General features: G+C 41.0%; 1 protein-coding gene across 8 annotated transcripts in view; it reads left to right on the top strand.

Annotated features, from left to right (window-relative positions):
- Positions 1 to 18,401, top strand: part of vps41 (VPS41 subunit of HOPS complex) — a 191,659-nt gene that overhangs the window by 46,952 nt on the left and 126,306 nt on the right. For all 8 annotated transcript variants that reach the window (XM_069920645.1, XM_069920646.1, XM_069920644.1 and 5 more), the window contains one exon: positions 4,997 to 5,071. In XM_069920645.1, coding sequence (XP_069776746.1) covers positions 4,997 to 5,071 — 75 coding nt within the window. The remainder of the gene's footprint in view (positions 1 to 4,996; positions 5,072 to 18,401) is intronic.

Raw genomic sequence — 18,401 nt, 5'->3', positions numbered from 1 at the left:
TTCCTTTTGAATTATTGTTTTTTTTTTGCATAATGGTCTTCCAAAGCAAATTTTCCATGGGGATGCAACATTTGCAAAATAATCAATTGCCTATTTGTTAGCAAGGCAAGCTTTACAAATGACCCATTAGCTGATTGATCACTTTAGCTTCAGTTTGGTATCTGCACAAGGCAAGTTGCTGTGATGGATTCTGAGGGAAACAACATTACCAAAAAGGATATGATTATAAAAGGCTCACCTGATAGTTAGGAAATCGAAAAGCTGACAGAATCTATACTTAAGAGCATTTTGTCTGTATTTTACAGTTGAGGCTAAGGGTTTTAACTGTCAAGTTGCTTATAAATTTGGAACTAGGTTATTTTGGAACAAAATTATTTGTCTTTTTTAAAAAAAACTTTAGTTATGACAATAATGAGCAAGAAAATCTTGTAAAGAGTAGATATTGTTCCCATGATTTCACTCCTAGCAAAATGGTGGAATTACTTTATTAGATATGCTAACAGAAACAGATATGACACTTGGATGCAGTATGTGCTTCACATTGGACTTTTGAGATTACAAACAGATGCTTTGTTGTGTTCCTTGCAATTCTTGAACTTGCAATGTGATAGCAACCCAAATATTTCACCCCAACCTCAGACACTTGTGTGTGTCAAGAGTCTATACTATTACTATGCTCAACAGTTTCAGGAAGAAAAACAAGAATTCTAGATGACTTGACATTAAACAAAGACATTTTTTGAGAGGAGGTTGTATGGAGAATGGAAGAGATGCTTGGAGGCATTCAGCAGAACTTTATGGGGATAAGGATGGACAAAACCTGTCATGGAGAAATGGGAGAGGAGGGAGCACGGTTGCTCTGCACTTCCAGTGTGACAAAGCTGCATTATTTGGGCTGGGTTTAACAGGGATAACAACAAAAAAATGAGAGGATCTAGAAGATGCTTCCACAATGCTTTTAGTTTAATTTTTAGTCAGATTTGTAATCTACTTTTATTTGTGGAGACTGCTGGTTTGAAAGCTCCTCTCAGAGGTGCAATAGTGCCACCCAGCGACCAGAGGGTCACAATACTTTATTGAAAGGAACAGTGTTATTAATATTATTAGCACCTTTCAGCTGCTGAGGTTATTCAGAAGTCAATAATGTTATTTAACAATGTCGCCACTTTTGGAATGTATTGTAATATTTCAAGTGTTTCTCTTTATCAGGTTAAAAGCTGTTACATTAAAAAAAAGACAAGCATTTTCGGAGAGTTAGAAAAATATTGGGGTTTGCGTATAAGGCCAAACAGATGCAGCAATCATGGAATTAATATCTTGCCTAATCTTCAAAATGCTTTAAATTAAAGATGTGATAGGAATTCAGCAAAATAATTCACACACATAGAAAGACCAAGAATTGTTTGAATTGCTGTATCCTTTACACATAAATTGTGGAAGTGAAAGTATGAATTACTTTTATGATTTGTTTCCCCTTCTCATTTCGTTGGAGGATACAAGGATGAAATGGTCTCCAACTGATCAAAAGATTTGTTATGAATTCTTCCTTGCCATTTTTTTTTAAAAAAACCTGCAGATATTCGAAATCTAAAATGAAGCAGAAAATGCTAGAACCACTCAGCAACTTTTGGAAGAAAAACAAAGTTTACATCTTAAAAACAACATAGGATGTTGAGAGATGCAGTTAACATGCTGAATTTTCAAAGGTTTTAGAGGATGTCAAGGTGCCGGTGCCCTTTGGCATCATGTCAGTGTGGTTGGATGTGGACAGAATAACTTCGAGGAAGTTAAAGTTGTCTACCATTTACATCTCAGCACCATTGATGTAGACCAGGGAGTGAGCTCCCTGAAAATTTATGATCCGCTCCTCGGTCTTGCTGACACTGAGTTGCAGCTTTCAATCTTTTCAATGTTGCTCAGCAGGGAACCCCATATATCTCTGGATTGTGGCACTTGCAAATTTGTGAGAACTGCAGTGTGCCCAACTCTGTGCAATTTGCTTTAACTGCCTATTGTTCACTCTGTTATCAGTATATCCAGAATGATCACATTTCCTAGGTAGATATTGTCTATATTGCTGGTCTTTTTTTTGTGATTATTTCAGGGGTGGTTGTTGTATTTGCTTCTCTCTTTAAATGCTGCTGTCTGTACTTTGAACAGTATGTGATGATAACAATCATATTAGGAGAACTTCCTCACTACAGTTTATTCGATTCCTCCGCCGCCGCCGCCGGTCACGTCTCCAGAATGGAGGACCATCGCCTTCCCAAGATCGTCTTATATGGCGAGCTCTCCACTGGCCACTGTGACAGTGGTGCATCAAAGAAGAGGTACAAGGACTGCCTGAAGAAATCTCTTGGTGCCTGCCACATTGGCCACTGTCAGTGGGCTGATATCGCCTCAAACCGTGCATCTTGGCACCTCACAGTTCGGCGGGCAGCAGCCTCCTTTGAAGAAGACCGCAGAGCCCACTTCACTGACAAAAGACAAAGGAGGAAAAACCCAACACCCAACCCCAAACAACCAATTTTCCCTTGCAACCGCTGCAACCGTGTCTGCCTTTCCCGCATCAGACTTGTCAGCCACAAACGAGCCTGCAGCTGATGTGGACATTTCCCCTCCATAAATCTTCGTCTGCGAAGCCAAGCCAAAGAAGAAGAAAAGAATGAAACTGCTGTAATGATACAAGATTTTGTATCTCATTTCATTTATTACAAATTGTGTGACTTGCATGCTAGAGATTGACCCATGCATATGTTTGTCTAGAAGCCTCAAGTGCTACAATTCACAAGACAAAGGAACAGAAGGAGGCCACTAGGCCCATCAAGTCTGTTCCATAAAAATACACTCAGCTCCTCTACACTAGTTCCAATTTCTGGCCTTTTCCCCATATCCCTTGATGCCCTCACTAATTAGATACTTGTCTATTTCTTGTTTAAATACTCCCAGTGATCTCGCTTCCACTGCTGTATGTGGCAGCGAGTTCCAGAGATCCATGACCCTCTGGCTAAAGAAGTTCTTCCTAATCTCCGTTTTATATGGATAGCCTCTAATTTTCAGACTATGACCCCTTGTCCTTGATTCACCCACCAAGGGAAACATCTTACCCACATCCATCCTATCTAAACTTTTCAAAATACAAAATGCCTCTATGAGATCTCCTCTCATTCTTCTATACTCCAATGAGTACAACCCAAGAGCTGCCAAACACTCCTCGTACGTTAGCCCTTGCATTCCAGGAATCATCCTAGTAAATCTACTCTGCACCCTCTCCAAAAGCATCACATCCTTTCTAATATAGGGGGCCTAAAACTGCACATAATACTCCAAATGAGGCCTCACCAGTGCCCCATAGAGCCTCATCAACACCTCTTTATTCTTGTCCACTATTCCTCTTGAAATGAATGCCAATATAGCATTCGCTTTCTTCACTACCAATTTCACCTGGTCATTAACTTTTTGGTTTCCTTGCTGGAGGACACCCAGGTCCCTTTGCACATCGGAGGTCTGAATTTTCATCCCATCCAAACAGTATTCTGCCTGTCTCTTTCCACTGCCAAAGTGTACAACTGTACATTTCTCTATGTTGAATCTCATCAGCCATAATTTTGCTCAGTCTCCTATCTATATCCTTCTGTAACTTCCTGCTCCGTCACCTATCTTGGTGTCATCCGCAAATTTGGCCACAAAACCATTTATACCACAATCCAAATCATTAATATAAATTGTAAACAGCAGTGGCCCCAATACTGACACCCCCTGCGGAACACCACTAGTTACAGACAGCCATCCATAATGAGAACCTTTAATTTCAACCCTTTGCTTCCTGCCTATCAGCCACTTCTCTATCCAGTTTAATAACTTCCCTGTAATTCCATGGGCCCTCATCTTATTTAGCCGCCTAATATGCGGCACCTTATCGAAAAACTTTAAAAAATCTAAATAGATAACATCCACAACCTCTCCTTTGTCTATCCTACTTGAGATTTCTTCAAAAAATATCTTAATAGGTTGGTCAGGCAGGATCTACCCCTTAAAAATCCATGCTGACTTGGACCTATCCTGTTATGCATCTCGAGGTATTTCATCACCTCATCCTTGATGATTGACTCTAATATCTTCCTAACTACTGACGTTAGACTAATCAGCCTATAGTTTCCTTTTTTCTGTCTCCCACCTTTCTTAAACAGCGAAACCACATTTGCGACCTTCCATTCCTCTGGAATCTCTCCAGCATCTATCGATTTCTGGAAGATCATCGCCAATGGATCTACAATCTCCAAACCCACCCCTTTCAAAACCCGCGGATGCACCTCATCCGGCCTGGGAGATTTATCAATTGCATCTACTGATTAAACTCTGACATTTTTCCATCTATCCCTCAGCTGAGTGGGTGAAAGATAATTACATGGTGTTGTTCCAAGCCACGCTAATCATGTTGGTATTTGTTATTTTCTAATCTTTTTCTCCAACGCTATTTCCAATCTCATTACCACGCCTTTCATTCAACCATATCTTGATGTGGTCTATTTAACAGTACAGTTTTCAACCTTTGAGATCACATCAATGGGAAATAAAGATTCAATCATGTGTGACTGAAGTCATACATTGGTTGGATGGATTGAGTTTCATCTCTAATATATATCATGAATCATTTGGATTTTAATATTAATCTGGCACTTTCAGGACCAATTTCCTAATTAAAAAAAAATACTCTATTCCAACTCTCAGGGTTAAAATGTGCAATTGCCCATTAAATCTAGGTAGGAATCAAGCAGGACTTTTCCAGGATACTTAACATTATTTTTACCTGATTATTTGAATATTGATAAATTATGTTTTAATTTTTATTACTTGTGGAAAAACGGACCATTGACCAAAATTCATGTTCATTTCCTAGCTTTAAACTTGATGTGTCCAGACAACGATGAGATATATCTATTCATCTTTTGATGATTTGATCAGTGACATGTCTGTTTTAATTGCTGCATTTCAGAGCTCTGTGAAGGTGAATCAGATTAGCTTGGATGAAAGTGGAGAATATATTGGAATTTGTTCAGAAGATGGCAAGGTAGGAGTTGCAATGTTCTGCCTTTTCTTGTCTCCCATGTTTCCTTACAGTTTTAGTTATGTTTTGCCCCATTCCCTGATTGCTTTCCTCTATATTTCTCCATAAATCCAGAAATGGGAATGAAAGATAAATATGATTTCATTTCTTGCTGCGGTCTCAAGTATATACTTAGAGGTATGTTAACGTGGGTACAGTGTAGATAAAATTTAATGAGCTGTTCCTCCTAAGGAATTTTTGGAAGGAAGAAATGAAAGTTTACTTGTGATCAAATTATTGCTGAAAATATGAAAATCAATCAAGTGCAGCTGCTGAAAATATAAAATAAATATAGAAAATACTGCAAATACTCAGTGGCTCAGGCAACATCTGTGAAAATTAGAACAGAAAACATTTTGGTCTGAAACTATTGGTTAGAATTGAGAATGAGAGAAAACAAGTATTTTTCAGGAACAGTGAAGATAGGGGAATGATGGGAGTATGAAAGGGAATATCTCTGACTGGGTGAGAGGTTAACGTAGCAATTAGAATGGCAATTTGAGCCACGTTGTGGTCAATGACCTGATGCAGGGTCCTGGCCCGAAATGTCAACAAATCCTTCTCTCCACCTTCCTTGAGATGCTGCCCAACTTGATGAGTGTTCCAGCAGCTTGATTTTGGCTGCAGATTCCACCAGCTGCACTTTTTTGTGTCTTCAGAACCACATCATGCATCTTTGTCTGTATAATGCATTGTTAATAGTGAAGTTTTGGGTCATCCCCAGCACACCAGACAATACTAACAGAAAAAAGAAAATTAAGCCAAAATAATAGGGTTATTATAGGAAATTTCAACTTCCTGAATGTTGACTGCACCTCCTTACTGCAAGAGGGAATTTGGTCCGAATTTATCAGGTGTGTTCAAGGATTGGTGACACAGAATACAGAACAGCCATACTGGATCTCGTACTTGATGTGTCCAGACAACAGGTCACTTGATGTGTCCAGACAGGTGACAGACCTCTCATTGGGAGCATTTTGGTCATAGTGACCACAACTCCCTGACATTTAACAGAAGATCAGACAAAATAGCAAAGTGTTTAATTGGGTAGGGGCGAATTACAGTAGGATTAAGCAGAAACAAGGAGAGTAAATTGGGAACATGTTCTCGGGGTGGGGAAAAAAGCACAGAAAAAATGTGGAGGACATTTGGAGGCTATTTGTACGGGATTCTGGAGAGATCGGTCCCAGTTAGATAGGGAAAAGATGGTAGGAAAAGGGAACTGATTGACAAAATGAGAGAGGTAGCTAATTAAGAGGAAGAATGAAGCTTGGAAAAAAAAATCAGGAAGGCCTCATGAAAATTATGTTGTAGTCAAGAAAGGACTTGGGAGAACTTGAAGGGGCCACGAGAAAGTCTTGCAAGTAGGATGAAGGAGAACCCCCAAAGCATTCTATGTGTACGTGAAGAACAGAAGAATGACGAGAATAAAATGGGGCCACTAATAAAGGATAAAGGAGACAACATGTCAGCAGGCAGAGGAGGCCTGGAGATGCAGAAAGCATACTGTTGACATTGAAACTTGCAAATTTTATGCTTTTAGCCATAGCCCTAGAGGTTATCATAGTTATTTTTCTTTTGTACCTCTACTGCCCTGAATCCCCTCCTCATTCAGCCCTTTGTCTTTAGCCATCTGCCCCTGACTGCCAGAGCCATGTCAGACCCATATCAGACCCTGGGGGAAAAAAAGACAAAAACTAAAATAACGAACCAAAGGAAGATTTAAGAAAAACACAAGCGCAAACTGAAGTAGTAGATTTAGTTAATCCAAAATTATTTTCCCATCGCAACCCTCACCCCATATTGCACACACCCACCCCCCATCCCCCCACCTTGGTGACTACATCCTTTAAGTCATCACCATTTTCCCCTCCCCCATGATAGGTTGTGCACCTCGCACCCATCTTCTCCTCCATCCACCTCCCATGATTCCCAGAAAAATTACACATCACATAACTTCTATTTGCTATGTGCACAATATTCATATCTTTTTATGACAGAATACTTAATAAATGTACAATAAAATGTACATCCTTATGGGCTAGTTCCCATCTTGGCTTTAGTTCTCTTCACCCCCTAGCATAGGTAATTCTTTGACAATATGCCTGCTCTCTTCGAGTCAGTAATAAACTTCCTTCCCCTACCCCTGGCAATACCACTTTCAGGGTGGCTGGGTGTCTTAACACACAGTCATGTACCTTCTGCTTTATCAGCCTTTTGGTTGGCTCATATACCTTTCTGGCCTTCAAAAGTGCAGCACTAATATCAGGGTAAAGAAAACTTTCTCCTCTATTTCCATGGAACATCCTCTTTTTTTTTTGCACTGGATGCTGCTGCCCCCAATATTTTGTTTTTCTGTCCTGGTAATGTAATAGTTTCACCAGGACAGAGTATGGTTTCTGCCTGGGTCCCAGTTTCGAGAGGAGGGACCTCTGTGTCCTCTCTATTTCTACCCCTTCCCCAAATGTGCCTTTGCCCAACACCTCAGGGATCCAGCTTCGGAAAAAAGGGTTCTGTGCTTCAGTCTCCTCTTTTTGCCCCACTATTTTAATATTATTTCTCCTACTATAATTTTCGGGGGTGTCTAACTTTCCCCATATACACTCGTCAGCATTGTCAAGTTTATTCCTCAAACGATGTATGGTATCTTCGCTTGTCCCCTTTCTTTCTTCTACCTCTGACATCCTTCCCATCAGTCTGGAGAGGGCACCCTGTATTTTATCTAATTTTCCTCTCATGTCCTGAGTCCTTTATCCATTGCCTGGGAGAGTCTGTCCTTCATGAGGCCCAACACCTCCATCACATCTCACAGGGAGGGCTCAGAGCTCCCCTGCATGCTTTGCCTCATGAAAGTTTTTTTTGGAGCCTTGTGGCCCACAGAGCATTCCTTCATCTCCTCCATTGCTGCCTGGATCCTCATCACTGTCCCCGGACTCGTCGCTCCCACTGCTGGCATTCACCGTTTCTTCTGACCCAGCGCTGGACCTGCCGCTGGGCCTCGTTCCTGTGCCTGACCCATCGCCACCTACTCCTTCGCAACCCGCCATGCTGCTCAATCTGGTGCTGGACCCACTGCTGGAAATGAGGCATGCCCTGCTGTTTACTCTGACTTTGGACCCGATGCTAGCTTCTCCTGGCTTCTTAGATTGTCAGCCTCACGACGACTGGAGATGTCAGCTTCATCTCAGGCATCGCGCGTTGCGCGAGGACGTTCAACCTGGTGTTCTTGTTGCGGGAGAGAGGGTCCTAAGCCTCTCCCTTTCCTCAAGAGCTACTGCAGGGCTTTGAGCCACTACTTGAGGGTTCGCAGCGTTGTCTTCTCTTGGGTCCGGTCTCTCCTGCTGGGCGGGCTGCTCAGTTGGACCATCAACTCCTTCAGCAGGCCTGGATGCGGCCCCACCATTTTCCTCACCACGAGGCACCTTGAGTTGGGTCTCCTGTTTCAACGCCAATTCCTTTGCATTTTTACTTGTGAGTTTGCTTTCTTTTGTCATTATTTTATTCAAGACGTCTTCTTGCGTCCCTTCCAGGTAATCTGACAGTTCTTATGAAGTTTTTTTTTCTGTTTATTTTCTTATGATCCTGGGAGCTCTGGGATTCTATCTCCTCTTACTCTCCCCACATCACATGACCTCCCAAATATTATCCCCTTCTCCTCAATTTGGAATATTAAAAAAGAGAAAAAAAATTATTGTTAAACCCCATGTAATGTAATGGATAGTACTCAGACTTGTGATGAGCACAAACATGCTTTTATTAACTTACAACTAAAGGCCAGAATTTACAGAGATCTTCAGGTGAATCTGGGGTAAGGCGGGAAAACAGGGTTTATATCAGGGCTGATGGGGGGTGGAGCCAAGAGGAGAGGTCAGCCATCTAATCTACATACAGTGAATTGCAGGTGAAAACAGACCACATTCAGAAATTTTTTTAAAAATTATTTACAAGTTGAGTCTGTCAGGGGGCCTGGTTATTCTAGTTGAGTGCCTTAGCACTGGTAGGCTTTGCTCTTCTAGAACATCCTGTGCCTCCTGTGGTTCTTGGGTTGTGGGGATCAGGTCCAGTGGTAGCTCTGTTGAAACTACATTGTTCGGAACCCTGTGTGAGGAGTTTGGAGGTTCGAGGCCTATTGTGGGTGTTGGGACCTGAGTTCCTGAAGGTGCCAGATCTTTGATCGAGACAATGTCCTCCCTGCTATCAGGTTATGACACATAGACATACATTGAATTTGCATGCAGTAGGTGCACTTTCTCAACTGGCGGGTCTGTTTTGCTTCTCCTCACATGTTTTTTCAGCAGGACTGGTCGTGGTGTTAGCCATGCTGGAAAAGTGCCGCCGACGTGTATTTCCACAGGAATGCAAACATTAGCTCTTGAGGTGTCGCATTGGTCATGGTGCAGAAAAGAGACCTTATAGAGTGGAGCACAGTGGGCAGAACCACTTGCCAGCGTGGGTCTGGAAGGTTTTTAGACCAGAGGGCTAGCTTTACAGCCTTCCAAACCGTTGTATTCTCCTTTTCAACTTGTCCGTTCCCCTGGGGGTTGTAGTTAGTCGTCCTACTTGAGGCGATGCCTCTTGCAAGCAGACACTGTTGACATTCTTTGCTCATAAATGATGAGTCCCGGTCTCTATGAATATAACTGGAATACCCAAACGTGATGAAAATGGAGTGCAGAGCTCTGATGACTGTGGTGGTGGGAGTGTCTGGGCAGGGGATAGTGAACGGAAAATGCGAGTACTCATCGATAATGTTAAAAAAGTACACGTTTCCATTAGTGGAGGGAAGGGGCCCCTTGAAGTTAACGCTGAGTTGTTCGAAGGGCTGGGCAGCTTTTATCAGGTGCGTTTCGTCAGTGTGGTAGAAATGCGGTTTACACTCAGACCTGGCATGACCCAGTCATCTCCTGATGTCTTCAATAGAGATGGGCAGGTTGCGTGCCTTGATGAAGTGGGCCATGTGGGTGATGCCAGGGTAGCAGAGCTCATCGTGAAATGATTGCAACTGGCTGGTGTGTGCAGCAGCACAGATTCCTTGGGTTAGGGCATCTGGAGGCTCATTCAGTGGATCTGGCCTATAGAACACCTCATAGTTATAGGTGGAGAGTTCAATCCTCCACCTCCCGATCTTGACATTCTTTATGTTACCCCTATTCGTATTATTGAACATGAATGCTACAGGTCACTGATCGGTGAGCAGTGTAAATTTCCTACTGGCCAGGAAGTACCTCCAGTGCCTGATGGCATCCATAATGTCTTGAGCATCCTTTTCCCACAGACAGGTTTCAGAGCTCATGGCCTTGTAGGGTCTGGGAAAAGAAAACTACTGGCCTGCCCGCCTGGTTAAGGTTAGTAGCCAGAGCTACATTGGAGGCATTGCGCTCCACCTGGAAAGGTGCATTTTCGTCCACTGCATGTATGGTAGATTTTGCGATGTATCTCCTGATGCAGTTGAAAGCCGCCTGGGCTTCGGCCAACAATGGGAAGGAGGTGGATTTTAAGAGGGTGTACACCTTGTGAGTGTAATGAGGTACTCACTCGGCGTAGTATGAGAAGAATACCAGGCACCTCCTTACCGCCTTCATGGTCAGCAGGATAGGGAGGTCTAAGAGGGAGCGCTCAGGGTCTGGGCTAATGATGCCGTTCTCCACCACATAGCTCAGGATAGCTAGGCATTTGGTCCTAACACGCACTTACTGGCATTGTAGTGATGTTCAGGGATTTGGCTGTGTGGAGAAATTTCTGAACATTGGCATCGAAGTCCTCCAGATAGTGTCCGCAAATGGTGATGTTGTTGAGATAGGGGAAGGTAGCCCTTATCCCGTACTTGCTTACCATATCGTCCATCTGCCTCTGGAAGGCCGAGACCCAGTTCGAAAGGGACCCTCAGGAACTGATAAAGCCGTCCGTCTGCCTCGAATGTGGTGTAAGGGTGGTCCTCAGAATGGATTGGTAACGGGTGAAATGCAGCTTTCAGGTCGATGGTTGAATAGATCCAGTACTGCGCAATTTCATTTACCATGTCTGAGATTCAGGGGAGAGGGTATGCATCCAGGAGTGTGAAATGATTAATAGTTTAGCTATAGTCAATCACTAGCCTGGAGTTTTTCCCCCCTCTAATGATTACTACCTGGCTCTCCATGGGCTGTTACTGGGTTCAATTTTTCTTTAAGCAGGCGCTGTGTTTCAGCTCTAATAAATTTTCTGTCCCCTACACTATATTGCCTGCTCTTTGCGGCTATCAACTTACAGTTAGGGGTTCGGTTCTGAAACAAGATGGGGGAGTTTCAATATTCAATGTGGAGAGATCACCTGTTATGTCGGGCTTTTGGGACATTCCGTTCCACACCATGATTGGGGGAAGTGGGCCTGAGTATTCCATGGTCATTCTTTTAAGGTGACATAGAAAGTCCAGACCCAACAACACCAGAGTACACAATTCATCAAGTATATACAAGTGAAATTTATAGAAATTTCCCCCCTTCAAATGACAGGTGTACTATACAATGTTGTTGAACGTGTGTAGAACGCGAATGAGATGCAAGGAAATTGTGATAATTGGAAGGATACATCTTCAGGTTGTATTTTTGCATAGTCCGTGAGTCTATGAAGCTTTCAGTAGAGCCCATATCAATTAGGCATTTAGTTGAATGTCCATTTACCTTCACAGTCACTATGGAGTTGCTGAGCTGGAGAGGTCTGTCCTGATCTAGTACCACTGAGGCTAGGTCCCTGGGAGACTCCATGCTCCTCACTCAAGTGGCCTCCACTGTTCTGGGTTGCCCTGCGTGGGTAAGGTGGCATCAACCTCGTGCCGTTTCCTCACTGCCACCCTTCGTCGGTCTGCAGCGCAGCAAGTGGGTTTGGGTGAATTTGGGGCAGACAGCTTGGGGCTAGAATTGAATCTTGGAGCGGTGCAGGCTGCAGACTTCCCCAGGCTTCCCCTCGCATGGCAAACCCTTGTCCAATGCCCTTTCTTGTCACAGCTGGAACACTGTGTCTTTTGGTGGGCAATGAGATCAGGGATATTGGCTCTTGCCGCAGAAAAAGCACTCCCTAGCACAGGAAGTGGCAACCATTAGGGCAGGGGTAGCAGGAGCAGCTGGTCATTGGAAGGGGTCACCTGGATGAGGCTGGCTTCGAGGTTCTCGAAATTAGCCTGTTCCAATGATTTGGCCAGTTCAAAGTGGCTAGCCAGGTCCCTCTTTCCCAACTCGAGCAAACGCTGCCTCGTACTTCGACAGATCCCCGTGACTAGAGTGTACTGGATCTGTTCTTCCTCATGAACGTGGTCCATAGCCGCTTCGTACCTGAACTTCTTGGCAAGTCTCCACAGAGCGTCCACTGATCCAGCAGGTAGTCATTGATGGTCTCTCCTGGCCACTGGTGACATAGCGCGAGTCGGTACCTTGCTAGGACCTTGTTCTGCGACTTCAGGTACCTAGCCTTCAACACCTTGATGGCAGTGTCATGAGTAGAGCAGTCCCTGATGACTGCATACCCCTTCGTTCCTACCCCCGAAATGAGTATGGACCTCCTGAGTTCATCGATGTGGAAGACATCTCTGGTCTTGTTCAGGTAGGCCTGGAAGCAGTCTAGCCAGTATGTGAACTCCTCATCCGCGTCAGGGGACAGAGGGTCTATCAATAGCAAACATGGCTTGAGTAGCACTTCCATCGTTTAGGAAATAAGCTAATAAAATTGTAGCGTGAATAAAAGCTCTCACGACTGGAGGGAGAACAAACTCTTTTATTAGCTTATAACTAAGGGTAGGGTCTTACAGTGGTCTTCAGAAGGGTTCTGTATTTAGGCAGGAAACGAGGGTTATGAGTGAGCAGATGTGGTGGAGCCAGGAGGCGGGACCAGCCATCAGCACAACACCCTTCCAGTGAATCCCAGTTCACTGCAACCGCCGAGCAGTCATCGAGTTTATAAGCTCTCCCAGTGTCTATTAAACAGTTCGTCAGATGTCAGTTTACCCTCACCTCCATCATCGAGTTACTCAGCTGGTGGGGTTTTGCTTTGTTGAGGAAGACTGATGCCAGTGCTCCGGAGGCTGCATCTCTCCCTCTACCACTGTCATCTTGATCCAAAGGCTGGAGAGGTGGCATCGACCACGAGGAGAGGCAAGATGACTGCTGTTGCTTCTCTTCCAGTCGCGGTTCCTGCCACAAGGTGCAGCAAGATAGCAGTAGTGAGCAGCATGGAGAAGCGGGGTCCATGCCTCTGGGCTTGGCACAGGGTGTGTGACTGTTCGGGGGCCACTCACACGGTGGCCTTCCTGGGGTTCCCATTTGTCCAACAGCCTTTAGCCCAGTGTCCCCTCTTACTGCAGCTGGAACACATGGAGTCTCTCGCGGGGCATATGGCATGGGGGTGTTTGGCTTGTCCGCTGAAGTAGCACTCCTGGTCACGTAAGGCCGGAGTAGTCGGTATCTGGGACAGCTGTGCTCAGTAGGCCTGGCTTTCCGAGAAGGTGCTACTTTCATTAGCGAAGTGGTCCGCTCCCAATTGGGCCTGTTTGAGGGATTTTGCTAGATTGATGGTACTGGCAAGGTCCTTCATCCCCAACTCCCAACAGTTACTGCCTCACATACCTTGAACTCATTCCAGGCACGAGGGTTTCTCGGGCTTGTTTCTCTTTCCTCACCTCGGCTGAGACCACCTCGTAGTGGCACTTTCTTGTCAGCGTCCATAGTTCCAGAACATCGTCATCCAGCAATTTAAGCACAAGTGAAGAGGTATTAACCATTACAAAAATCTTTTCCCAAAGTTTCTCTGGGAGAAGTGACTGAAGTTCCAATTTCCAAGCTTTAATTTTATCATTAGTGATTGATTGCAATTTTAATAAATTATTTTAATTATTGCCTATGGGAGTGATCATATCTTGTTCAAAGAACTTCTAACTTGGAAATATCTAAGAAAAAATGTGATTTAGGTTTTTATATTTTTTAGATATTATAATCAAAAGACATTAAACATCCATCTATAAACAGACCCAAAAAATAGACAATTCCTTTGCTTTTCCGAAATGAAAAGCTTGATCCATTATAGATGATGAAGAAAAAAATAGTTGAAATAAATAGCTCTAGATAAACTAAAATTCTTTAAATCAAAAAATTTGTGAAATTGAAACCAAATCTGTAATGTGTGTTTGAGTGTTGGGTTAAAGGTATATCTACTAATCTTAGAAATTGTAAAAGGAAGAGCAGCTAATGAATACCTCTGTACAGATTTCAGTTTGAAATCTGTCAAATGAGGTTTGTCAAAATATTAAACCCAGAAAATAATATTTTAAGTATTAACTTCCCAGTAATAAAATCTAAGATTAGATAAAGCCATACCACCATCTTTCTTTAATTTCTCCAAATGAAATTTAGTCAACCTAGGATTTTTATTATTCCATATACAAGAAAAAAATTTAGTCAGCATTATCAAAAAATGATTTAGGAATTAAAAACTGGAACTGCTTGAAATACATAAAAATTTAGGTGAAATTGATAGCATTTATACAACCTATTAAAGTTGTGGTCAATGGAGACCATCTAGAACACATATGTCAAACTCAGGCCCGCGGGCCAAATTTGGCCCATGATATAATTATATTTGGCCCGCAAGATCATATCAAATATGTATTACAGCTGGCCCGCTGTGCCAGTATAGCGCATGCACAGCTAATACTACAAATCCCGGAATGCTTTGCAAATGCATTGGCACCGGCCCGTCAGCCCGCTCATCGCCCCCACCTCTTCTCTTTACTTTCATTAGCATCTGCGACCTGTCGCCCAGCTCACAGGTAATAAACCCCTTACGGAAAATGGCCAAACGAAAGACAGAAAACAGGACCTTTCAAGACAGGTGGGAGGCAGACTATATGTTCATCATTTTAAAAGACAAACCTGTTTGTCATTGAAGCAAGTTGTTATTTTTTTGACTTGTTGGCTTGTGAAAAAAAATACATTTAAAAGGAGCTTAAAGGCTATAGAGAAATATTATTTATTGAATATTTTATTTCTCATTTGTTAATGCTTCTTCTGGAAAGAGTTTAACCAAAACTATTATTAAACATTTATTTTAATAAGAAAAAGTTTAACATTACACATGTTGAAAGAAGAGAAAACATGCAGATGTTGAAAATTTTCAATAAATATTTAGTTTGGTCCAAGTTTTTAATTTTGGCCCTCTGTGAATTTGAGTTTGACACCCCTGATCTAGAAGGTGTTTGTTTCACAAAGTCAATCAAAGAGAGAAAATTACATTTGTATAAATTTTTAAATGTTTTAATTATCTAAATCCCAAGACATGCAAAGCGTTGTTTAACCATTCTAAAAGGTATATGCTCATCGATAGGTCTATACATATTCAATGGAAATAGATCACTTTTGTGGAGATTCAATTTGTATCCTGAAAATATACGGAATTGGGAAAGCACAAACAGCATTGAAGGAAAGGAATTCTCAGGATCTGAAATATTTTCTAAAAGATCATCTGCACATAAAGATAGCTTATGAATTAAATCTTCTCTGTTAATACCCTGAAAACCACTGGAGTCACGAAGTGCTATCGCTAAAGGTTCCAAGGCTTGGTTAATAATAAAGGACTTAATGGACAACCCTGTCTAATTCCTCAAAACATTTTTTTTTTAAAAGAGGATTTTTGATTATTAGTAATTACTGCAGCAACAGGAACATGATGGATCAAATTAATCCATGAAATAAAATCAGGATCGAAATTAAATCTTTCAAAATTTCAAACAGATATCCTACGGATATTAAAATGTGAATAACGATTCTTTTATAAATCCTGTTTGGTTATAAAAATTATGTGAGGAAAAATATTTTCCAATCTGAAAGCTAAAATCTTAGAAAGAATTTTGGAATCAACATTCACTAACAATATTGGTCAGATACTATTGACAGATACTATGAATTCTTTGCATCAATTACATACAAGATTAGAAGAGCATGGTCAAGTGTCAGGGATAAAAGTGAAATTATGCCTTTAGTTGAGGGCAACTATACAGTGTAGAAGGGCCACTCAATTTAGGTGACCTGATGCTTGAATTTAATATTTAGGCATTTGGGTATATAAGGATTTGAACAATTTACATGAATTATTTACCATTACTTAATAAAATTATTGATGATGATTTGAATAAGTGGATAAACCTAATAGAAGGACAATCTAAAGCAGGGGTGTCAAACTCAAATTCACAAAGGGCCAAAATTAAAAACTTGGACTAAGTCGTGGGCCAAACTAAATATTTATTGAAAATTTTCAACAACATCTGCATGTTTTCTCTTCTTTCAACATATGTAATGTTAAACTTTTTCTTATTTTAAAATAAATGTTTAATAATAGTTTTGGTTAAACTCTTTCCAGAAGAAGCATTAACAAATGAGAAATAAAATATTCAATAAATAATATTTCTCTATAGCTTTTAAGCTCCTTTTAAATGTATTTTTTTTCACAAGCCAACAAGTCAAAAAAAATAACAACTTGCTTCAATGACAAACAGGTTTGTCTTTTAAAATGATGAACATATAGTCTGCCTCCCACCTGTCTTGAAAGGTCCTGCTTTCTGTCTTTCGTTTGGCCATTTTTCGTAAGGGGTTTATTACATGTGAGTTGGGCGACAGGTCACAGATGCTAATGAAAGTAAAGAGAGGAGGTGGGGGCGATGAGCGGGCTGACGGGCCAGTGCCAATGCATTGGAAAAGCATTCTGGGATTTGTAGTATTAGCTGTGCATGCGCTACACTGGCACGGCGGCCAGCGGGCCAGCTGTAATACATATTTGATATGATTTTGCGGGCCAAATATAATTATATCACGGGTCAAATTTGGCCCGCGGACCTGAGTTTGACATGTGTGATCTAAAGGGTCCTTATCATTTTTAATATTTTATTTACAAATTTTAAACCATAGTAGTAAATGCATTTCAGTCAATGAAAAAACTTTCATACATTATATAAGTGGTTTAAAAGAAATCCCCCTGCCACCCTCCATTCTCCGCCCCCATAAAAAGAAAGAAAATAGAAAAAGGACTGGAGAATATCAGGGGAATAAACTATATATATATCATAAAATCTCATGTTGAGGTTACCAAGAAATGAAGTCTTCAGAGTGTCTATTAAATGTTCATACCCACATATTGAAAATATGGGTGCCACATTTTCCAAAATGTATGATATTTATTTTGTAATCTATGAGTAATCTTCTCAAATGGTATGCAACTACGGAGTTCTGCATGCATTCTCTCTATCCCTAAATCTGTATCTAATTTCCAAAAAACTGCTAAAGCAATTTTTACAAATTCAGTTTGATACATAGTTTTAACTTGGGTCTATTTTGATATAAAGGCATTTTTCTTGAAACTAATCCTTTCATACCTATTTCATAATCAATTTTATTTCATAGTTCAATCAGATGTTTCAAAATAGGTGTATCCCCTACTTCCTTTCTTTCTTTCTTTTCCAATCTTTTTATTATTATAATTTATAAACACATACAGTTCAAAGAGATATGAAAAATACATAGTAAATAATGAATTAATACAGAGATATTAAACAATAATATTGCAGAATAAAAATATATAAAAAATTTTTTTAGATCAGTTTAGAGTATAAACTATCTCTAAAAAAATGATATAATTAATAAAAATATATTAAAAAAGAGAGAAAAAAAAACCCCAAAAAGGAAGAAAAAACAAATCTGAATTAAAAACTTAAAAAAAAACCTACCGATATAGCTAAATCACGCCGATCACTCCGATCTCATCTAACAGCCCAATTATCATACATAATCATAAAAAGAAAACAGAGCCAGATCAACTCACCACAAATGAAAATATTGAATAAATGGTCGCCAGGTTAACTCAAACTTAGAAGGGGATTCATAGACAGAGTTTCTAATTTTCTCTAAATTTAAACATAGTATAGTTTGGGTAAACCATTGGAAAACAGTGGGAGGATTAACCTCTTTCCAATTCAATAGTATAGATCTTCTAGCCATTAGTGTAAGAAAAGCAATCATACAATCCGCAGGAAGAGATAAATAAGTCAAATCTATCATAGGTAATCCAAAAATTGCAGTAATGGGATCCCTACTTCCAACCAACAATTTAGAATTCCATTTATAAATAAAATCCTGCAAATTTTATTTCTTCTATTTTACTAAGCTCTATATTAACCCAAACAAAAATTTTATGTAAACCAGACAATACATTAATAAATCTCAATTGGGCAGCCTTGTAATAATTCTTAAAAAGGGGAAGTTGGAGCACCCCCCCTCAACTC

The sequence above is a fragment of the Narcine bancroftii genome, chromosome 2, assembly GCF_036971445.1.
Source record: "Narcine bancroftii isolate sNarBan1 chromosome 2, sNarBan1.hap1, whole genome shotgun sequence".
Taxonomy (NCBI): Eukaryota; Metazoa; Chordata; class Chondrichthyes; order Torpediniformes; family Narcinidae; genus Narcine; species Narcine bancroftii.
The sequence above is the reverse complement of the archived record's forward strand: the minus strand, read 5'-3'. Positions and strand labels throughout refer to the sequence as shown.